Consider the following 24330-nt stretch of genomic DNA (forward strand, 5'->3'; position numbering starts at 1 on the left):
ACCGCACCAACAATTGACATGTTGCAAATTATTTTCTGCACCAAATCTGCAAGTAAAAAATAAGCAATGTGCGCACAGCACTTCAGAATTCTCCTTGACTATGCTGGCATAAAGATAAGACATGCAGATTTGGACCACAAACTGCAGCAAAAAAAGCATAAAAAACGTTCAGTGCGCACAAGGCCTTATAATCACACACACTGTTATCTTCCAGGCAGCATCCGCCCCATAGTCTGGAAGAGCTCATTTATATAAAGTGATAAAAGATGATTTTTCCACAAAAAGGCATTTGGTATGAGGCAGAAAGTAATGACTTTTTTCAGCACTCTATAACCTATATGGCCATAGTAATACTTTACATAAGTCAAATGTGGTGACAAATTCTCTTTAACCCCTTAATGACTGTGGGTGGTAATATTACGTCCTAGCGGTCATAGTGTTAATCCCTGTGGGCTGCTGTAAGCAGTCTGCGGCGATCAGTGCACATGTCAGCTGATTTGTAAAGCTGACATGTGTGCCTTGCAGGCACGAGTGGAATCGCGTTCCGTCCGTGCCTTTTTAACCCCTTAAATGGAGCTGTCAATATGTGACAGTGCCATTATAATTGCAATTGCGCTAAAACTTAACTTAAAACCCGACACTCGAAGTCACGTGATGTGATCACGTGGATCCGATGGTTGTCATGGTAGCACAGGGTCATGTGATAACTCCTGTAGCTCACATGACTAAGGTCCTGTAACCAGCAGCCAAGTACTGCTTATTACAAGAGATGATCTTTTCTCCCGATCTGAGCGGTGCTGAGAAATGAACAAGCTATCAGACAGCTGATCCTTATTGCCCCCTAGGGGGACTATTAAAAAAAAAAAACAAAACAAAAACCTTAAAGTTCAAATCACCCTCCTTTTGTCCTATTGAAAATGAAAGGGTTACAAAAATAAAAAATATACACACATCTTATATCGCCGTGTTCAGAAATGCCTGATTTATCAAAATATAAAATCAATCTGATCGGTAAACGGTGTAGCATCAAAAATATTCCAAACGCCAAAATTATGTTTTTTTTGGTCACCACAAATTTTATGCAAAATGGTGCCATTAAAAACTTCAGCTCGAGATGCAAAAATAAGCTGTCACTGAGCACCAGATCCTGAAAAATGAGAACGCTATGGGTCACAGGAAATGGCGCAAAATGTATGCCACTTTTTTGGACAAACTTCTAAAAAGTTACGGCTCTTGGAAGAAAGGTGTCGAAAAAGAAAGCGGAAAGCGCAAAATCGGACGGTCATGAAGGAGTTAAAGGGGAGGATAATTCTTTCATTTACACACTTTTTTTTCCCAAAAAAAAGATCCAGTTACCCCTCAAAAGTTGCATGGATGGTGTCACTCAGCAGGAAAAATCCTGTATTACTATTTCATGAACCAGCGTCAGTAGAGGGGCCTCTGGCTTGGCCAGTTGTTAATGCCTCCAAATTGTGGCACCAGGAATACAAGGGAAGTGAAGGGCAGGGATGTATGATTATTATTGTTCTTTCTGTTCCGGATTTGTGTTCATGAGCTGTTGCTTTCTATTTTACTGTAAAAAGAAATTTAACCCAAAATTACAATTGAAAAAAAACTAAATGAGCGCCTCTAAAAGTTTAGTGCCATGTGTCCGTTGTATTGTAAGGTTTTTGTTTTATAAAAGGGTCATTTTGTTGCCCGTTTCCCATTTCTGTAAGACAAGGTGCAGCAGCCATTTGGTCATTACGTGATTACGTGACTATTTACTTCTCTACTAGCCATTAAGAAGATGCTGCCATGTTCGCGCACAGCATACCAAACCAGCATCTCAAGTTGGGAGCCAGTCCTGGAATGGGCAGGAAAGCTTGGCTGAGAATGACCCCGAAATGTGGGACCTTGTGCGGAAGGAGAAAGACAGGCAATGTCGAGGACTGGAGATGATTGCTTCTGAAGTAAGCTATTTTTCTTGCACTTTAGATGCATTTTGTACTTTGGATCTGTATTTACAATGTTTCTGATGCAGCATTCTTTCCATTTCTGTCCTGTGTTGTGTGTGTTTTTTTTTTGTTTTTTTTTTTTATACATTTTAACAAACTCCTCACCAAAGAAGGCACATAAATATAAAGATAGAAACTGTGCTAATATGAGCACTATACTGATGGTCATTGTGATTAGAGCATTTAAAGGAACACTACACACAGACCCTAATTTATCAATGCTTTTATGCCAACAAATTCCCATAAAAAGCTTTGAAAATTCAACTCCATGTTTCACAATATTTATTTTTTGAGCCCTGACAAAGTGGGACAGACTCACACCACTTTGCACCTCACCTGAGGCATGCACCTCTTAACATGAGGTTAAGTGGCATGCAAAGATATCTCAGAGGATGACCAAAGTAAAGTAGAGTCCCTGATATAATTCAAACTGCATCAGTCACTTGTCGGGATAGCCTGCAGAATTTAGATATACAGCTCCCGAAACCAATGTTTCAATTCCAAAGAACTGTATCACACATACCTCAGTCGGTAGAGAGTGGAGCTGTCTTGTGTGAAGAACTATCTCGCTGAGCACAAAGGGGATTATCTCCCAGGATCTCAATATTCAATAGTTTTCTAGTTGGATGGGCAGTTTCTTGACGCTGCTATAAATCTATCAGTATGACAGAGGAGAATGAAGCTGGAGATCTCCTTGTCCGCCATAACATGGGTTAAAACTAGTGATGAGCGAGTGTGCTCGCACTGCTTGTTACTTGATCAAGCATCACGTTGCTCAGACACGACTTGAGTACTGAGTATAATGGAAGCCAATTGGAAACTCGAGCATTTTCAAACTCAGAGGCTCGATCGAGTAATGAGCAGTGGCAAGCAAGTTCACCCATCCCTAGTTAAAACCTATTTCTTCTCACATCAGAGCTTTGCTCCCACCTGTTGACTGAGGTACGTGTGTTACAGTTCTTGTCAGTTGAAATCCAGGTCCCTGGGAGCTGTTGGCTTTCATTTAGCAGCCCGTCCTGACACGTGACTAGGATGGACTGCAGTATGAATTGTATCATGGACTCCATTTTATCTCATTCTTGGAGAATCCATTTAATGATTCCGGGATATCTGACACCAGCATTGTCTCTCATCAAGATTGGCATGAAAACACCATTCTTGATGAATCCAGGCCATATGCATATGCATGAAAAATTATGTTTTCTCAGCATTTCCTACCTTTAATCTCATTCTTTTCTTTATTACGGTAGTACTGTGCCTCATATTACATAAATATACACTCATATACAGCAAAATGTTCTCTGTGTCTCATGAGCTCAGGTATGTCCACCTGTTTCCTTATTGTCCCGTTTGTGGCTGTAATACCACTGGCTGCAGCAGAAGCCTCCCTGCTGTGCTCTGCCTGCAGTAGGCCGAAAGACAACTTCCCCTTAGCCCCCTTTCACACATCAGTTTTTTGCCGTCAGTCACAATCCGTCGAATTTTGAAAAAAATAGATCCAGCGACTGATGCCGCTGGATCTGTTTTTTTCTCATTGACACGGATTGCGACGGATGGCCTCACATTTCATCCGTTGAAAAATGTTTGTCTGTCGGACGGAGACGACGTCCACAGTAACATTTTTTGTGTACGTCGAAAAAGCGGACAGCGACGGATCCATCACCCTCCGTCATTTGGCATAATGGAAGCCTATGGGCGCAGGATCCGTCGTCATCCGTCAAATGACAGAATCCGGCGACGGATCAATTTTTTTTTTAAGTGAGCATGCTCAGATGGGGTGTAATAACACTGTTGGGCTGGAAAAAACTGATTCAATGGATCCGTTTTTTTGACGGATCCGTCGCATCAGTTTTTCCACAATGTGCAACAGATTTGTCGAGCCAACGGATTGTGGCTGATGGCAAAAAACTAATGTGTGAAAGGGGCCTTAGTTGTGAGGACAGTTTTTACTATGCCACCAGATGAAGATGGAATCAAACGGATAAGTTGCACTCATGAAAAGCTGGATGGGTGCTCAAGTGAAGGAAAAGTTCCAATAAGTTTATAACTAAAAGGCACTCTGCACTCCAGAGCAAAGAAGAAAAGATTCTTAATTGTGCAATTGATGTTTCGGCCTAATGACCTTCATCAGAAACTGAAAATATACAGAGAAAACAACATAATGACTACATGGTCCATGTACAAGGAGAGAATGAATATATTCTGAGTGGATGGCATATTTCAGTAAGAAAAAGGAAAATGGAGATATATGATCTGAAATAGGAAAGAGCAACATAGTAGGGGGAAAACCATAGCTGACACAATTGTGCTATAGCCATTACTTATCAACAAAACATCACAGAGAAAAGGGTCACAAGGTGAAATAAAGGGGCTGTCAGTGCACTATCATCCATGAGAGAGGTAGTCACAAAGTATGATCTTAATACAAAAGCAAGAACAAGCATTGGAATAATAAACCACAAACACAGATCCTGTAGGAGAAAAAAAAGAAAATAAGTAAAAAGGCTGATCACTTACAATGTGGTGTCAGGGTGGGGTCGATAAGCGTATAGGAGAGAGCAGAATGTGCTGGGCAGAGCCGCTGGAAGAAATTTTGCGCCAAGGGTTTAATATAAAGCTGAGGACAAAAGAGCGCAAATAGGGTCCTATCAGATATTAAAGTGCAGTGTGCAGGATATTCCACTCACCTATTAGGGTTGTGATAGTCACAACCCCTATGAAGGCTTAAAATGGCGGCTGCCGGAGCCCTACTGGGGTTAAACTTCAGTGCTGGAGAGCAGAAACGGGGTTAATACTGTGCTGCTGCTGAATGAATAAACTGTTGATTATTAAAGTTTTTCTTTTATTCCATAGGTCTATGTATTTCAGGGATGAACAAATCAACATATTGTTAATTTTTCTTCCTTGTCCTGAAGGGCACTTGATCCCTGAAACGTGTCGACCTATGAAATAAAAGAAGAATTTTAATAATCAACAGTTTATTAATTCGGCAGCAGTGTGGCATTAACCCTGTTTCTCCTCTCCAGCGCCAAAGGTTTAAATAGAGGAACGGATAATTGCATATGATGCAGAATTCGGTCTATGGTGGGATTCAATGCAGTGCATAGCATCATGTTAGGCAGGTAGGCCTGTCAACGCGTCCGCATCATGCACTCGAATATATTAATTATTTCCTTGTACATGGACCATGTAGTCATTGTGTTGTTTTTTTTCTGTATATTTTCAGTTTCTGATGAAGGCCATTAGGCCGAAACGTCAAATATGTTTTTTTGTGGATGCAACATTAAAAACAATTTTGCACAATTAAGAATTTTTTCTTTTTTGCTCTGGAGTGCCGAGGGCCTTTTAGTTATACACTTACTAGATGAAGATGGAACTGATCAATGAGAGAATAGCCAATGTTCTCTGAAGGATTTCTATTAACATGTTTCACAATCACAATGAAATTACCGCAGATTAACAAAATGTTAACTATATTTTAACACAAGCTAATGACCTGTATGTAAAAATGCTGTAACACTAAATAAATCCATACTTTGCGTGCAGAAATTCTTGTTGATGTTAAAGAGAAATCCATTGTTGGTTTCTTGTGCAAACGAGTCCCACTTCTATAACTGTTACTTGTTTGTATATGATCCTCCTGAATTGTAAATTGCTGCGGAATATGTTGGCCCTATATAAATAAAGAATATTATTATTATTATTAATAAAGAAAACCAAGATTTTTAAAGCAGTTTGGAATCATTAAAGTGGACCAGAACCAACCCATGGCCATGAAATATGTGCAGGAAAGGCGAGCACTTGCAGCGTGCGCTGTTCAGGAGACCTTCTTTTTCCGATCTTGCCATTTTTTTTAGTCTTTCTGGTTTTTACATAATAAATTAAAATAGGATCGTTTTACTTGTATAACGGACTACGTACGCCCTTAGCACCTCCTTTGTACTATGACTCACTGTCATGTGTCTTCCTTGGCGCTCTTTTTGAAAACCTGCTATTTATAGATCCCATTACTGTTGTAGCCTGTTATATTGGTGGATTTTCTGATGAAGAAGTGGGGAGACACTCCGAAACGCGTAGAATAAAACCACCTTCATTCAGTCTTTCCTGGATTTAGGTCATATCTTTGGTAGCGCAGTAAGGCTATGTACGCACGGTGCATTTTTATGCGTTTTTCGGGTGCGTTTTTGGTCTTAAAACTGCATGACTTTGCTTCCCCAGCAAAGTCTATGAGTTTTAAGTTTTGTTGTCCGCACAGTGCAGTTTTGTTGTAGGTGCGTTTCTGTGGTGACCACAAAGATGCAACATGTTAATTCTTTCTGCATTTTTGCCAACGTTCTTCACCCATGCAATGCATTGAAAAAATGCAGCAACAAAAACGTGGCAAAAACACATGCTTTTTTTTTTATGCGTTTTTTACCGCGGGTGCATTTTTGTGCGTTTTTTTTAGCAGCCAAAAAACGCACAAAACCGCTGCATCTTTGTGGTAACAAAAAAAGGCAACGTGCGCACATAGTCTAAGGGTATGTGCGCACTAGGCATTTTTTTCACGCTGCGTTTTTATGTGCGTTTTTGTCTCAAAAAACGCACCCGCGGCTAAAAAACGCGACAAACGCATGCGTTTTTGCTGCGATTTGGTGCGTTTTTTGCTGCGTTTTTGCTCACTGCGTTTTTAATCAGTGCACTTTTAATCAGTCCATTAAAGTGCAAAGTTTAATCAGTGCAAAGTGCAAAGTTCAAAGTGCAAAGTTTAATCAGTGCACTTTTAATCAGTCCATTAAAGATTGTTGATGAAACAAAAAAAAAAAGGTCTGATGTCATTTCCTTCTTCAAAATGTTCATTGTATGCAGGTGAGCAGACAGACAGCTGCAGAACTAGTGTATGCAGGAGAGCAGACAGCAGCTGGAGAACTACAAGGCTCAGCATCCTCCATTCACTAGTGTATGCAGGAGAGCAGACAGCAGCTGCAGAACTACAAGGCTCAGCATCCTCCATCCAGGACTGTATGCAGTTTTTTGCCCAAAAAGAAAAAAAAAATGACATGGGCTTCGCCATATTTTTGTATGCTAGCCGGGTACAGCAGGCAGGTGCGGGCTGCCCCCAACCCCCAGCTGCCTATTTGTACCCGGCTGGGAACCAAAAATATAGAGAAGCCCTTTTTTTTTAATTATTTCATGAAATAATTAAAAAAAAAAAATGACGTGAGCTTCGCCTAATTTTTGAGTCCAGCCAGGTACAACTAGGCAGCTGGGGATTGGAATCCACAGTGCAGGGTGCCCAAGCTTTCTGGGCACCCCCACTGCGAATTGCAGTCCGCAGCCACCCCAGAAAATGGCGCTTTCATAGAAGCGCCATCTTCTGGCGCTGTATCCAACACTTCCAGCTGCCCTGATGCCGGGTGGCTAGCTGGGTAATAATGGAGTTAGGGCTAGCTGTATATTATCAGCTGGCCCTAAGCCCGAAATTCATGGTGTCACGCCAATATTAGACATGGCCACCATGAATTTCTAGTAATGATAAAAAAAAAAAAACACAACACACAGAAAAATATTTTTATTAGAAATAAAAACACAACACAATTAGTGACTCCATCTTTATTGAAATAAAGAACCCCCCTCTGCAGTAATCCTGGGTTAGGGTCCCGCGCCGTCCAATCCGGATCCAATATCATCTGATCGGTTTGCTGGAAGGCAAAGCGATCAGATGATGTGTCAGGTTAAAGGACGTGAATCACATCACACATCAGCTGAATGTATAAAAGCCGATTATACAATCAGCTGATGCATCAGTAGAAAAAAAAAAATAATACTCACTTATGTGCTGTGCTGATTACCGGCAGCTCCTGCAGCGATCGATTGGACAGGAGTCTGATCCTGTCCGATCGCTGCAGGAGCTGCCGGTAATCAGCTGATGAAGTCCCCTGACGGCAGAATCAGCTGATAGCCGGCCGGGTGCGAAAAAGCCGGCGAGACTACGATCAGCTGATGCGTCAGGTGACTGCATCAGGTGATCCACCGCCAGGTCCTGCAAGCAAGGTCCTGCCCCGGGGAGACTGCACACAGCCAGAGCGGCGGTACCGAGACAGGGGCTGGGAGCGGGCATGGCACCGGGACCCTGCAGACAGGTGAGTATATATGACATTTTTTTTTTTTTCTACTGTTCACTTTTGTTTTCGCCGCTGCCTCCACCTCCCGCCCAGACATGGCGCCGCACGGAGCTGACATGCACAGGACGGGAGGTGGACGCAGCGGTGACGGTACCGGGAGGATTCATGCTTCTGTGTTTACCAACAGAAGGAATCCTCTTCCTGTACACGTCACTTTACTGCCCACCCATTGCGTTTATAGCTGCGTTTTTAGTCATAGAAACGCGGCTATATGCGTTTTTCATTGCGTTGTTGAACATCTCATTGAACTCAATGGGTGAAAAACGCAGAAATAATTGACATGCTGCATTTTTGTGGTCACCACAAAAACGCAGCTACAAAAAAACGCTGTGTGCGGACAGCACTTATGAAAACCCATAGACATTGCTAGGGAAGCAATGTCACTGCGTTTTCAGCACAAAAACGCTGTAAAAAACGCCGCTAAAAATGCGGCAAAAACGCCTAGTGCGCACAAGGACTAAAGGCCCCGTCACACTAAGCAACATCGCTAGCAACATCGCTGGTAACGAACAACTTTTGTGACGTTGCTAGCGATGTTGCTGTGTGTGACATCCAGCAACAACCTGGCCCCTGCTGTGAGGTCGTTGGTTGTTGCTGAATGTCCTGGGCCATTTTTTAGTTGTTGCTGTCCTGCTATGAAGCACAGATCGCTGTGTGTGACAGCGAGACAGCAACAACTAATGTGCAGGCAGCAGGAGCCGGCTTCTGCTGAGGCTGGTAACTAATGTAAACATCGGGTAACCAAGAAGCCCTGTCCTTGGTTACCCGATATTTACCTTTGATACCAGCCTCCTCCGCTCTCACTGCCTGTGCTGCCGGCTCCTGCTCTGTGCACAGATAGCTGCAGCACACATCAGGCAATTAACCCGATGTGTGCTGTAACTAGGAGAGCAAGGAGCCAGCGCTCAGTGTGCGCTGCTCCCTGCTCTGTGCACATTTAGCTGCAGCACACATCGGGTTAATTAACCTGATGTGTGCTGTAACTAGGAGACTGGGGGCTGGTCACTGGTTGCTGGTGAGCTCACCAGCAACTCGTGTAGCCACGCTCCAGCGATCCCTGCCAGGTCAGGTTGCTGGTGGGATCGCTGGAGCGTCGCAGTGTGACAGCTCACCAGCAACCTCCTAGCAACTTACCAGCGATCCCTATCGTTGTTGGGATCGCTGGTAAGTTGCTTAGTGTGACTGGACCTTAACGCTTCCACATCTACTTTGACTCTGATCTGCTTCGGCTTGTTAAGCGCGTGGACTCTGCAGCAGCTGATCACATGCTTTGAATCAGGTTGTGTGACACACAACCCCATAAGGTGAGCACATTCCCTTATCCCTTTTGCACGTAAGTTGGATAAGACCCTATTGCGCTTTTTCCCTCTTCAGTTTTTCGTTTATGTGCTGCCCAAAGCATTGATGGTGTTGGCAAGGAATCTCTTTAGGGAAACCAGGTCACTAAAAAAAAAGCTTGAATATACAGAAGGCGGGCAGTGGATAGGGAGAGAGGCAAGTGCGTTGTCCTACCCCACTGCACTTCCATCTCTTATTTAAGAAAACAAACCGAAAAACGCAGAAATGATTTCTATAAGAAAAGGGACCTGTCAGTCAAGACATTTAATGCATCTAGCTGGTTTCTGATTTCTTAGGCTGCTTTCACACATCCGGTTTTTGCAGTGCAGCACAATCTGGCTCTTTGCAGAAAAAACACAACCGTTTTTTTTTTGCCTGTCGGTTGTGTTTTTTCCGCATAGACTTTCATTAGTGCCAGATTGTGCCGCATGGCCTTGCGTTTGGTCCGGTTTTTGCCGGTTGCGGCATATTTAGCCCATGCCGCGGCCGAATGGAACGTTGCCTGGCACGTTTTTTTTGTCCGTCAAAAAAACCCGCATCGCGCCGCATCGAGCCGATGCGGCGCTTTTTCCAATGCATGCCTATGGATGCCGGATGCGGCGCAATGTGGCAAAAACCACATCGGGCGCCGCATGCGGTTTTTTGCACTGCGCATGCTCAGTAGCGTGCCGCAACCGGCAAAAACCGGACGGGCCGCATGTAAAAATTTCTGAAACAAATGCGTTTTTTTCGCCGCATCCGTTGCATAGGTTTTAGAGCCGGATTTAGCCGCACTGCAAAAACCGGATGTGTGAAAGCAGCCTTAGGTGGTCGATGAATAAAGGGTTCTAGAAGAATATCTTGCCACTACTTGTCCAGTACCAGGTTTTTCAGAATGCTCTTGACACTGTCTTGCAGAAATCATGCATAAAGGCCCCGTCACACTAAGCAACATCGCTAGCAACATCGCTAGCAACATCGCTAGCAACATCGCTAGCAACATCGCTGCTAACGAACAACTTTTGTGACGTAGCAGCGATGTTGCTAGCGATGTTGCTGTGTGTGACATCCAGCAACAACCTGGCCCCTGCTGTGAGGTCGCTGGTTGTTGCTGAATGTCCTGGGCCATTTTTTAGTTGTTGCTCTCCCGCTGTGAAGCACAGATCGCTGTGTGTGACAGCGAGACAGCAACAACTAAATGTGCAGGAAGCAGGAGCCGGCTTCTGCGGAGGCTGGTAACCACAGTAAACATTGGGTAACCAAGAAGCCCTGTCCTTGGTTACCGATATTTACCTTCGTTACCAGCCTCCGCCGCTCTCACTGTCAGTGCCGGCTCCTGCTCTGTGCACATTTAGCTGCAGTACACATCGGGTTAATTAACCCGATGTGTGCTGTAGCTAGGAGAGCAAGGAGCCAGCACTAAGCAGTGTGCGCTGCTCCCTGCTCTGTGCACATGTAGCTGCAGTACACATCGGGTTAATTAACCCGATGTGTGCTGTAGCTAGGAGAGCAAGGAGCCAGCACTAAGCAGTGTGCGCTGCTCCCTGCTCTGTGCACATTTAGCTGCAGCACACATCGGGTAATTAACCCGATGTGTGCTGTAACTAGGAGAGCAGGGAGCCAGCGCTCAGTGTGCGCTGCTCCCTGCTCTTTGCACGTGTAGCTGCGTGCGCTGGTAACCAAGGTAAATATCGGGTTGGTTACCTGATATTTACCTTAGTTACCAAGCGCAGCATCTTCCACGCGGCGCTGGGGGCTGGTTGCTGGTGAGCTCACCAGCAACTCGGTTAGCGACGCTCCAGCGATCCCTGCCAGGTCAGGTTGCTGGTGGGATCGCTGGAGCGTCGCAGTGTGACATCTCACCAGCAACCTCCTAGCAACTTACCAGCGATCCCTATCGTTGTTGGGATCGCTGGTAAGTTGTTTAGTGTGACTGGACCTTAAGTCACTCACTATCCTTTTGGGGGGTTTTTTTTGGCCTACTTATCAGTCAAGGGGCAAATATTCTAAAGGGTGACCTTTTGTGTCTGGTTGAGCAGATAGAAGAGAAAAAGGCATTTTGTGAAGCAGCCAGTTATCTTCTAGTCAGCAGTTATTGAGGAAGAAAATGGACGTTACTGGTCACCTATGACACACATTGAGCAATTATCCTATTAATTCTTGATACTATTATATGATAATATCCTATTCCAATATGATTTATTTTTCTCTTTTTCTCGTCAATAGAATTTTTGCAGCCGAGCAGCTTTGGAAGCTCTCGGATCTTGCCTCAATAACAAATACTCGGAGGGCTATCCTGGGAAGAGGTAAGTTGCAATATCCGATAGTAATTCTTTTTTTCCCCCCAGTGGAAGGATTTGGTGTCATTGTTTTACACTTACAAATATGATGTGAACATAGTTTATTTGAAGCATGAAATTTTCATTGTTAAAAGAGAAAAGAATCCGCAGTCTCAGGTCTATAATTTGTCAGGACAATGCAGTGTGCGGTTTGTGCACTATAAAATAATGTCATCTGTATGGGAAAAGAGAGCCTTAGTGTTTTTTTTTGGGTTTTTTTTGTAGTGAGTCGCAAACATGATTATGGGAGAGTAAGGTGGAAAAGAGAGCGCAAATAGGGTTTTAACTAGAAACATAGTGTGAGAAAATGGGGTGTCTCCTCATCTGAGGTGGTTGTGCGTGACAAGCTGCTGCAGATTCACGGGTGTCCAACACTAATACAGGAGTAAAAAGTCTGTGGTTCCTCTGTCGTGAAGAAGCAGAGACCAATAAAAGTTAAATGGTTTCTCTATGCGTTTAATTGCAGTCCTACTCTTCTTCAGGATGAATACCATAGCATACAACATTCAGCTTCGGGAGGATGAAGCTGATGCGAAACGTGTGTCGAGGTGTAGGGTGGTGTGGTCTGTAGGGTCACTTAGTCCCACATTATTTATTTTTACGGATTGCATATTTGCACATGCGTTCCCATTGGTCTAATCAATGCTTAGTAACATGATGTGCAATGTGATCATTTGTCTCTTAGATGTTTGAATGTTTAGAGGTCTTTCCTTTTGTTGACACTTGAACGTTCTCTGCACAATTGATGACAATGGGACTTTTAATTGTTTACCAAGACATTTGTGCAATCTCTTTAGGGACTAGTGTGCAATATTATATTATATCTAAAATCATCTAATATATAACCCTTTGCCTGCACTTGTTACTTTGTTAGCAATTCTGCTTTAATTTGATATATAATATTGTTGACCCTTACATGTATCACATTGCCCTGTCTTTGTTTTCCCTGTTTTTATAACACTGCTTTCTGTGTGATTTTTTTTTTTTTTTTTGCTGTCCCCAATGAAATAATATATACTCTTTTATATCAATTGGTCTATTGAGACATTGAGTATTATCGTGAGATAAAAAGTCATTTATAGGAATAAACCTATAGCTACGTATACATTAAATGGAAGTAATCTCGGGACTACAGAACAGGAGAAGGACTTGGGTATTCTCATTACAAACAGGCTGAGCAGCAGCACTCAATGTCAGGCAGCAGCTGCTAAAGCAAACAAGATTTTAGGGTGTATAAAAAGAGAGAGTAGATCCCGTGATCGCAACGTATTGTTACCCCTCTATAGATCACTTGGAAGGCCACATCTGGAATATGGGATCCAGTTTTGGGATCCATAGTTTAAAAAGGGTATTCAGAAGTTAGAGTCAGTTCAAAGGCGGGCAACTAGACTACTACAAGGAGTGGAAGGCCTCCCATATGATGACAGGTTGGAAAAGTTGTATTTGTTTACCTTAGAAAAAAGACGTCTCAGAGGAGATCTCATTTATATGTATAAATACATGTGTGGTCAATATAAAGGACTGGCACATGACTTATTCCTTCCAAAGACAATACTAGGGACCAGGGGGCACTCACTGCGAGTGGAAGAAAAGCGATACCGGCAGCTAAATAGGAAAGGGTTCTTTACAGTTAGAGCAGTCAGACTGTGGAATACCCTACCACAAGAGGTAGTAATGGCAGATACTATACCAGCTTTTATAAAAGCAAGGATGGTTGACCTTAGGGAGATCAACATCCACCACTGCGGAGACACCATCACGTGTTTCTCAACGCAGTGATTCTAGAGCAATGCCCCCTGGGAAATATTCAAAGCAAGAAGGCCTGCGGAGACACCATCACATGTTTCTCAACGCTGGCAGGAAACTAGCCAGGTCTTTCACCGGGAAGGAACAACCACGGGAAGGGCAGTCTCCAGTCAAGGAGACCACCTATGCCAAACATGGTATCCATCCACAGACTGGCATAGGTGGTCTCCTTGACTGGAGACTGCCCTTCCCGTGGTTGTTCCTTCCCGGTGAAAGACCTGGCTAGTTTCCTGCCAGCGTTGAGAAACATGTGATGGTGTCTCCGCAGGCCTTCTAGCTTTTATAAAAGGGCTGGATGATTTCCTCAGTACACACAACGTTGTTGGTTATAAATGACTTAATGACAAAATATATAATTGGTGAAGGAAGGGTGAACTCCATGGATCTGGGTCTTTTTTCAACCTATGTAACCTGTTTTTTTCCTTACTTCTCATCTACATGAAGAATGATATTAAAACTAGACAGAATTGTTATAAATAAACCCAGCATATGGTTCTTTTGGCTACTTTATATCTATATATTTTTGGGGGAATCTTTGGAGAGAAGAGTGGACCAAGCGACATTTGGCTTGTAATTTAGCTCCTATCTACGTATCAGTGGACAATCTCAGCCTCTGTTAGATTGGGCTGTATACATGGAGCCACAAAGCGGCTCGGATTATTGATATAGCTGTAATGTATTTGCCTGTCTGTGCACCATCTCCGCAAGTTATGGACGGCAATTTCTAGTTTTGGGTTGTGGGTGGCCATGTCCCTTACAACCAAGTCTTATAGGGTGTCATAAAAATAAAAAAGTTGCAGTTTGCGCAAAACATGTACTAAAATGTCTGCTCTCCCTTTTGCGAGCTGCACGCTTTCAGCTGATAGTTTTAGCTCATCTTCATTAACAGCTGAATAAATAAATGATCCGTGTTTGTTTTCCTCCACCACCGATAAGAAGAATGTGTTTTTTTTGGCTTCAAGCTATAAAAATCACTTAGGCCCTTTTGGCTACTAAGTATATAAATTCATGAGTAAAATGATATATTTTGGTAGCCAGAATACCCTCCCTAGTGGCAGCAGGGGCAGCCATACTGTGAGGTGTACGTCTGTGCATCCGAGCCAAGTGATCTTTTGTTATTTTTAGTCTCCACAGCTTTGCTCTCATTAGTTGCTGGGAGATGTAGTCAAAACTGGGGGATATTCCATCTATAAACAGGGCCTGTTATCAGGGTAAAAGTCGCCAATTTTGCTCTTCTTTTATTCCCTGTTCCCTTGAGTGTTCAGTTTTTACGCCTTTTTGTTTTTTTTTCTTTTACTAGCCGCTCTATTGTTCGAGATTTGCCTTACTGAAAGAGCAACTACCAAGAGAAAATGAACTTATTTCCTCCTGGGAGCTGCTGCCGGCTTTCATTCATAGCGGTGGTGCAGGGAATGATTACAGTCGTCACTAACAGCACTGCTCTCTGTGCCATGAACGCAGCTATGACACTCATGTACTTTGACAGCTGGCTCTGTAGTGCATTTGTGCAGAGCGAGCTGTCAAACTGCTGGAGCATGCTTACCGGTGTGCTCACAGTATTGAGAGTGATGACCCTAATCGCTCCCTACATCACTACCATGACTGAAAGTCGGCAACTCCATGGAAGAAATGCATTCATTTTCTCCCAGTAGTCACACACTGTTGGATTTCCAGACAGCATTGTAACTCCATTTACTTGCAGATTAACCCTGTGTGTGCAGGTGAAGGTAGTTTTCCAAGGTGACAGGTTTCCGTTAAGCTGTTTTCACCTCTCCACCGGACTTGCATCGCGGCAGCTGGGGGGAGTTTGGGTTGAGCGGCGGTTGGGTGTATATCCAGCTGACCCATTCAGTGTCTGTTTTTGTTAGTCCCATGTGTTTTGTGTGTGCTTAGGCTACTTTCACACATCCGGTTTGAGCAGTGCGGCTCAATCCGGCTGTGAAACCTATGCAACGGATGCAGTGAAAACACCGCATCCTTTGCATACGTTTTTACATGCAGCCCGTCTGTTTTTTTCCGGTTGCGGCACGCTACTGAGCATGCGCAGTGGAAGAAACCGCATGCGGCGGCCGGATGCGGGTTTTTCCGCATTGCGCCGTATCCGGCGTCCATAGGCATGCATTAAAAAATGCGCTGCAGCGGCCGGATGCGGCGCGATGCGTTTTTTTTTGCCGGAGCAAAAAACGTGCCAGGGAACGTTCCATCCGGCCGCGGCATCAGCTAAATCTGCCCCATGCGGCAAAAACCGGACCGAACGCAAGCCCATGCGGTCTAGTCTATGCAAAGTCTATGCAAAAAAAAAACGCAACCGGCGGCAAAAAAAAACGGTTGCGGCTTTTCTGCAGAACTCCGTATTGTGCCGCAGAGCAAAAACCAGATGTGTGAAAGTAGCCTTAGCGGTTTCCAGCAGTCTTTTAGGCCTTTAGTAAAACAAAGCACATGCTCGATTTCTCCTAGCTGTGGTCTTGCAACTGAGACAATCCCTTTAATAAAAACATTGTTCTACTTCAGTAGTTCATGACTACCACAAATGATCTTGTCTTCCAACACAGTTAAGAACTTTATTTTATTGCTAAGCATTAGCTGATTTTTAATATGGAAATACTAGATGCCCATTATTATCTCACTTAGGGCTTTCATAACTTTTTTGAGGAGAATAAATCTTTATCTTCTATCCAGAGGAGGTCCCAGCACTCCCAAGATTGAAGCTTTTCAGCCTTAAGAGTCAGTCTCTGCAGCTCTGTCCTGAATGGAGCAGTGAGGTGAGCATGTTAGGCCTCCGATTCCATTCATTGTCTATGGGACTGTTGAGTGCAACTTTAACATATGTTTGGCAGTCCCATAGACCATGAATGGGGCTGAGGCTGAGCATGCGCATCCCCGCTCCTTTGAGGATGCAGAGGCCTGTTCTTTGGGTTCAAAGCCCCAATCTTTGTAAGGCTATGTGTCCACGGTAGAATGTACCTGCGGACTTTTCTGCCTGAAAATCCACGACTTTCGCGGCAAATCCGCACCCGCGGATTTGCCGCGGATTTGCCGCGGATTTTGATGCGGATTTTTTTTTTTTTTTTCCCCCCATTCTATACCCAAAATCCGCACCAAATCTGCAACAAACAATTGACATGCTGCAGATTTTTCCGGATCAAAATCCGCGGCAAATCCGCAGCGGAAAAATCCGCAGCATGGACACAGCATTTCCAAAATGCCATTGAAATGGCTTGGAAGTGCCGCTGCTGCAGATTTTCGGCAAATCCGCGGAAAATCCACGGCAAAATCCGCGGTAAATCCGCAGCGTGGGCACATAGCCTAAGGGTCCCAGTGGTAGGATTCGAATTGTTAAACAAGTTATTCCATTTAAAGTGGATAGGGAAACTTTATTTTTTTGGGAATACCTTTTTAATGTACAGAATACTGTGAAATTGCAGAGAAATCTCAATGTTTTATCTGATTACACTCGCTCCAATGTTATACTATGGAGCAGTGCCGATTAGCGTGTTTTTTGTTTTTTTTTCCATGCCAAGGCAGCATGAGGGGAAACAAACGTGCTGCACCCTACGATTGGCAGCATATCTCTGAGCAATAAAAGTGTGTGTGTAACATCAGACTTCACTGGTGTCATCCGAGTGCAGTCCGATACACGCTGACACAGACAATGGAGAAGATGGAGAAATGAAGCTCCTCCATAGAATTGTATCACAGTGCATGCACTTGTCTGACGCTCGCAGCAGATCCAGAGCCGAGTGTCCTCTGAATATCACATCGGATTGTCTCATATGAGCGAATCATTAGATACTATACGCTAGTATAAGCAAACCCTTAAGGCCCCTTTCCCACCAGCGATCCCAACCTGGCCGGGATCGCTACAAAGTCTCTGGTGAGTTGCTGGTGAGCTGTCAAACAGGCAGACCTGGCCAACGACGCAACAGCGATCCGGACCTGCAGAACGACCTAGCTAGTCATTGGGGACGTTGTAAAGCAGCTTTTTGAAAGGGAAGTCGCTGTAAAGTCCCCTTTACACACTGAGACTTTCTAGCGATCTTGCTGCACAGCGGGAAACAAAGGACCAAAGAATGGTCCTGAACGATTTGTCACAGCAGGGGCCAGGTCGCTGATGTGTTTCACACACTGCAATGTCGCTGGGGAGGTCGCTATTACGTCACAAAACCGGTGACGTTACAGCAATGTCGTTTGCGATATTGCAGTGTGTAAAGCCACCTTTACAGCTGTACCTTTTTGTTTGTCTTTTCTTCAGGTATTATGGAGGGGCCGAGGTGGTGGATCAGATCGAGTTGCTGTGTCAGCGACGAGCACTGGAGGCCTTTAAATTGGACCCAGAAAAGTGGGGTGTGAATGTGCAGCCATATTCTGGCTCTCCAGCTAACTTTGCAGCATACACAGCTCTGCTGCAGCCACATGACCGTCTCATGGGACTCGATCTTCCAGATGGAGGACAGTAAGTATACAGGACTTGGCTATATGATGATATCTTTGGAGATTTTACCAAAGTGGATAAACTTGTATAATCCTTTCTTTGCAAAAGGACATGTTTCTACAATTCTAAAATCCCAGTTGCAGTTTCCTGCTGTTTTATTATGGAGTGTGTAACTAAAACCTAGATCTCATGGTGATGTTACCTTCCAGTTCATGTGCTACGATTTATCGCTTTACGCTTTTCCGTAGACCTGACGTATCTAGAACTTTACTGATATTGCCTATTTGGCTTATGAGATTTGTTCAGCCCTCGAATTGATAATTGTTTTAGGGCTATTATCATCTAACTTTGTGGTGGCTAGAATATAATGATTACTGGGGGTCCGACATCTATTGCTCTGAGCGTGGAACAGGTTGCAGCCTTCAGTTTTTCTTTTGCATATTATCGTTCTCAGCCGCTCGCTGCTCCGGGAACATACTGTAAAGACGCTGCAGCGCTGTGACACCTTTATTCCCAAAATCAATGGGGGTCCCACAGGTGTGGGGTCATTATATACTTGCATTCCCTAACAAAATCACTTGCTAAGATGGGAAAACCCCTGTAACACTTTTAAATGTCTGCTTGAAAAGGTCTTCAGTCATATAAAGCCTCCAATCAGTTTTGTACGTTTCTGAATGGAGGTGGTGACATTCTCATTTATTACTCCAATATTTTTGCCTTGGTACTATGCTATTTGACAATTTGACAGATTAATGTAATTTAACATTTAAAGGGAATGTGTCACCAGATTTGGGGCCTATAAGCTGCGGCCACCACCAGTGAGCTCTTATATACAGCATTCTAGAATACTGTATATAAGAGCCCAGGCCATGCTGTGTAAGGTAAAAAAAACGTTCTCCTAGGGGTTGGTCTGGTCTGATGGGTGTCGCTATTCTCAAGACCGCACCTCCTCTCTGCACCAATCTCAGTTCTCCTTCTATCCAGCCCAAGCCGGCATTGAAATACTGCGCAGGTGCACTTTCATCTGCCCTGCTGAGAGCAGATCAAAGTATTGTAATGCACAGGTGCGATGAAAAGTTAGACCACCCACGCATGCGCACTACAATACTTTGATCTGCTCTGAGCAGGACACATCAAAGTGTGCCTATGCAGGACCTCCATGCCAGCTAGTGTGCATAATGTAGGATACATCATGCACATGGGCCTCAGAAGAAGGAGGACGGAGCCAGACCAGAGAGCAGCGACACCCATCAGACCGGACCACCCCCTAGGTGAGTATTATAAGTGATTTTTATGTTAAACAGAGCAGCCTGGGCTCTTATATACACTGTGTGCAGAATTATTAGGCAAGTTGTATTTTAGAGGATTTTTTTTATTATTGATCAACAACTATGTTCTCAATCAACCCAAAAGACTCATAAATATCAAAGCTTAATATTTTTGGAAGTTGGAGTGTTATTTTTTTAGATTTGGCTATGTTAGGAGGATATCTGTTTGTGCAGGTAACTATTACAGTGCAGAATTATTAGGTAACTAAATAAATATATAAATAAACATTTCTGACATGCAAAACCAAAACCCCCAAAAATTAGTGACCAATATAGCCACCTTTCTTGGTTTTTGATACTCCAGTAACGTTGCAGCTCTGAAATATGGCCCAACTGGTGGCAAATGGCATCTTGGCAGCTTCACGCTTGATTTTCCTCAATTCATGGGCAGTTATTTTGCACCTTTTTTGCCCAACACACATCTTGCGACCCTGTTGGCTATTTGCCATGAAACGCTTGATTATTCGGGGATCACGCTTCAAAAGTTTGGCAATTTCAAGACTGCTGCATCCCTCTGCAAGACATCTCACAATTTTGGACTTTTCAGAGCCCGTCAAATCTCTCTTCTGACCCATTTTGCCAAAGGAAAGGAAGTTGCCTAACAATTAAGTACACCTTATATAGGGTGTTGATGTCATTACACCACACCCCTCCTCATTACAGAGATGCACATCACCTGATTTACTTAATTGGTAGTTGGCTCTCAGCCTACACAGCTTGAAGTAGGACAACATGTATAAAAAGTATCATGTGATCAAAATACTCATATACAGCATTGCAGAATACTGTACACTGTGTGCAGAATTATTGGGCAAATAAGAGCTCACTGGTGGTGATCGCAGCTTATAGTCACCAAATCTGGTGACAGGTTCCCTTTAATGTTAAGATTATACATTTTTTACCTTTTGACTTTCCCCATTCGCTTTATGTTATTGCTTGTAGATAGGAGCTATGGATATCTTTCTTTTCCTGCTGTGTAATTCTGAGGTTTTACACAATGATTATAGAAATGCCATTACTCTTCAGACAGTCTGTGTAATATTCTGCTTTTAGTTATGGCCTTATTGTAACCTGACCATATATTTTTTTCCAAGCTTGACCCATGGCTACATGTCGGATGTGAAGCGCATATCTGCTACCTCCATTTACTTTGAATCTATGCCTTATAAGCTGAATGTAAGTATCAAGAAAGGAGAGTAATTTGTGACTATTATTAGGGCGACATAAGAAACACGTTTGGTCCACAGAGCTCTCTCCTGACTTTCCCATACCATAAATGTTTGGCTCAGCCGAGTGTTAAACGGGTTATCCACTACTCAGACAGCCCCTTCTCAATCGGAATGTTTTCTCTGGTAAAATAACATAATTTATTCTCTCCTCCGGTGCCGTTGCTATTCAAGGGAGGTTGGCACTTGCCCTTCCGGGGCTCACGTGAGCCCAGCGCTGGCTTCGTTCTCCCCACCTATGAACGTACCAAACCTCAAGAAGAATTGAGAGGCCAACCGCATTATCCAAAAACAGGACGACCTTCTACCATTTTTAAAGCAAGAGGCGTTCTTCCAGCTACACAGCCTGTTTTTTGTTTTCCTTCTGGAAATGAAGAATATAGACACATAAGGGAAAAAAACAGGAAAATGGAGTGTAAAATAGGGACTAGTAATAGAGTAAATTACAAGAAACACAGCTAGGTGAAACAGTATTAATGGCTATAAAACAGACCTGCACACATCAAAAATCTATATAAAAAATAGACATTCCCAAATCAATAAAAGTAAACTACACCAGTAAGAAGCAAAATGTGCTTTTCGATTCATACTTTACCTCCCCCGCATACACATTTTACTTCTAAAAGAAAAGATCACCGATGCAACTTCCAAACCATTATGGAAAATAAAGGATAAAAAGGCTGCTCAGTGGTGATGGATCATTTGTGGTCATTGTAATAAGCGTAAAGAAATAATCGTCTTTGCAGTCTTCTACATAAACAGGATTCTTCCATGCCGGCTTATAATGTAGTGTTTGTTCTCCCGCTGCGCGCGCTTCCCGGGGCTATTTAAGTCTTTTATTACAGAATATAAATGTAAGGTATTTAGAAAGTTTCTTTTTAAACTGAAGATGACAACTGAAAAAAAAACCCCTCTTTTATCCAGATTATAAATAATGCTGAAACGATTATAATGGCATTGAAAAGTTTCTGTAATTCAGTTCTGACACCTCAGGTAAGCGCAGGTCTCCGCACCCCAGCTGTTCTTTATGATGCTGTATGGAGTTGGAATGGCACCATGTACAGTCCTTGCCAAATAAAGGAGTGAAATATGCCATCATAAAACTGGCATGTGGCAGGCATTGGAGCCGGGAAACTAGGATATGCTAAGCGGGATAGTTGTGTTGTATAACTGGCAACATATCTAATCCAAACACATGAAAGCCTTAAGAATTGGGTAAAAATGCTATATTGAACTGGGGTATCTACTCCAATCACCAAAGCTCATAACATAAAATGCATACTTTAGTAACTAGATCTCTTATGTTTGCTGAGGCTGGTGTACTTGCTTTAAAATGTGTCCATAGGTCTATATTCAGTAATCCTCTTTGAAAGTTGACAAGCCTAATATTAGAAGGAGCAGCTCATAGACTGTGCATTTTAATATTTAAAAGCATGGCTGCGATTAACGAATATAGCCCCATCTCTGGCCATAGTTTGTGTTCCTTATTGAAGAATGGCCCTATTCACTTCAGTGAGCTGAGCCTGATATGTGACCAAGCCCATAAACAGAAGTAGTTCCTGATACAATATAGATTTAGATGTCACCGGGAGTGGTATCCTAGTCCTAAATATACTGTGTATTTACATCTGCCAAGTAATAAATACATTTTTGGGGAAATTCCACAGTGGTAAACTGCAGATTTTGTTATGAAAATGCTGTTTTCTCCTCTGCAGGCTCCATCTCTGATTTGCACCCACCAGCTCACAGTCAATTGCAAATTAGTCTTCGAAGCACCAAAGACAGAGGATTTCCTGCTCTCTGCCTCTTTGGTATTGTGTATAGATATGTGCGAGCCCAAGGTGGTTAGATGTAGTGTGCACCAAAAATAAAATATTGAAAAAGCTCGCCCACCCTCCCCCGGAAGTGATCTGTTTATGGCTGGCTGTATGTGGTGGAGACTCGAACTGCCAATCAGGGATTTTGAACCTGTTCGGGCCAAGTTCCAACCAGTGGAGGTTCGGTTTGATTGCTGCCAGTGAATCGAACCTTCAAAGGTTCGCTCATCTCTAATCACGTAGACCAGTGTTCCCCCAACTCCAGTCCTCAGGGCCCACCAACAGAAGAGGATTTTCTTGGTATTTTCGAGGTCATAAGTCCATCACCTGTGCAATACTAATAAAATCCTGAATACATGATCTGTTTGTGTACCTTGAGGACTGGAGTTGGGGGACATTGACTTATTCAGGAGCATCAGGGGCACTGAGTAAGTTATACAGCACTACTGAGCAGTGTAGCTGTGAACCAGCACTCTCCAGATTCAAACCATCTTATCAATCTGTTTCTCGGCCTTTCACACTTCTCTCTCCTCATCATAGACTCTAACCGCCCCAGCTAATACTACTGTGCATCGGTCTGGACAACATCCCAAATGAATTTACACCCATCATAAGTCATATTCTGTTAACTATAAAGCATCTGATCGCATCAAGGTGGAAATAAGAGGCTCCACCCAAGATAGAAGACCTAATAGAATTTCCCTACACAATGCATTTGAACACCGCTTCGCCCTAAGGGAAAAGAACTACAAAAAATACAACCAAACTTGGCTCCCCTGGATCAAAACATCCACACAAGTACACATAAAAGAAACCATTGACTAGGACTAAAAACTTACCGCATGCCATTATATATCCAAACTCACTTAATGTATGCAGTGTAACTTCAAATAACTCACCAGATTGACAAAACTGTTATCCAAGTGTAAAAATAACTCTGATCTCTGTATTCAAATTGCTTTGTTACCCCCACCCCCGGTTAACCCTATATAACCATGACCCTTTTTTTCCTACTGTTACTCCATGCTATCCCAACTCATGCCTCCCCATTTTAACTTGCAAAATCACAGTGCAGAGTACAACACTTCTTATACTGGGAATACAAAAACAGATCCGCTAAGCTAATTATGATATAACTGATCCATAAAATCTGCCAGATGACAATGCGAGTGTGAACAGAGCGACGACTATAGATGCTGTATACAGTGGAGACGTCATTGACTAAACATAATTGGAATTGTGTTATTAGATATAGTGCTGTTCCTTCCATTATGGTGAATTTAATTTGACCTCTAATAGAACATTTTTATCTGTGGATACACAATTATTTCTTTTTGTTTTTTTCCTTAATCTAATATATAAAGCTTAGTGTGTGTATGTGTGTGTGTCCGCTAAAGGAATCTGCACCGTCGCATTTACAATCACGAAATTTTGCACAGACGCCTCATGTGACCCAGGGAACGTCATAGACTATGTTTTGATGGGAAAATTTAACCCCGCGCTTTACAGTTAATCTCCAAATCCTGCTTCCATTAAACTGAATGGAGGTGGAAGCTATAGGCTAGTAATAGCAACTGTCAGTGGTTGCTATAGGAACAAAATAAACTGTTAGTATAAGAAACTTATGTGTGAAGTAATATGATGTTGGTGGGGAGACGGATAGAGACAGCCGGGCAAAGAGACAGCCGGGCAAAGAGACAGCCGGGCAAAGAGACAGCCGGGCAAAGAGACAGCCGGGCAAAGAGACAGCCGGGCAAAGAGACAGCCGGGCAAAGAGACAGCCGGGCAAAGAGACAGACCTGGAAAGACACAGACTGGCAAAAAGAGAGACAGAAAGACACACACATAGAGACAGACACAGAGATGGATAGAGACAGACAGACACAGAGGTGGAGACAGACTGA

General features: G+C 43.3%; 1 protein-coding gene across 1 annotated transcript in view; it reads left to right on the forward strand.

Annotated features, from left to right (window-relative positions):
- SHMT2 (serine hydroxymethyltransferase 2) overlaps positions 1-24330 on the forward strand; it is a 126424-nt gene that overhangs the window by 38195 nt on the left and 63899 nt on the right. Inside the window, exons 2-5 of the mRNA XM_075337066.1 lie at positions 1779-1952; positions 11705-11784; positions 17876-18076; positions 20478-20559. Of these exons, the coding sequence (XP_075193181.1) occupies positions 1779-1952; positions 11705-11784; positions 17876-18076; positions 20478-20559 (537 nt within the window). The remainder of the gene's footprint in view (positions 1-1778; positions 1953-11704; positions 11785-17875; positions 18077-20477; positions 20560-24330) is intronic.

The sequence above is a fragment of the Anomaloglossus baeobatrachus genome, chromosome 2 (genome assembly GCF_048569485.1).
Source record: "Anomaloglossus baeobatrachus isolate aAnoBae1 chromosome 2, aAnoBae1.hap1, whole genome shotgun sequence".
In the NCBI taxonomy this organism is placed as follows: Eukaryota; Metazoa; Chordata; class Amphibia; order Anura; family Aromobatidae; genus Anomaloglossus; species Anomaloglossus baeobatrachus.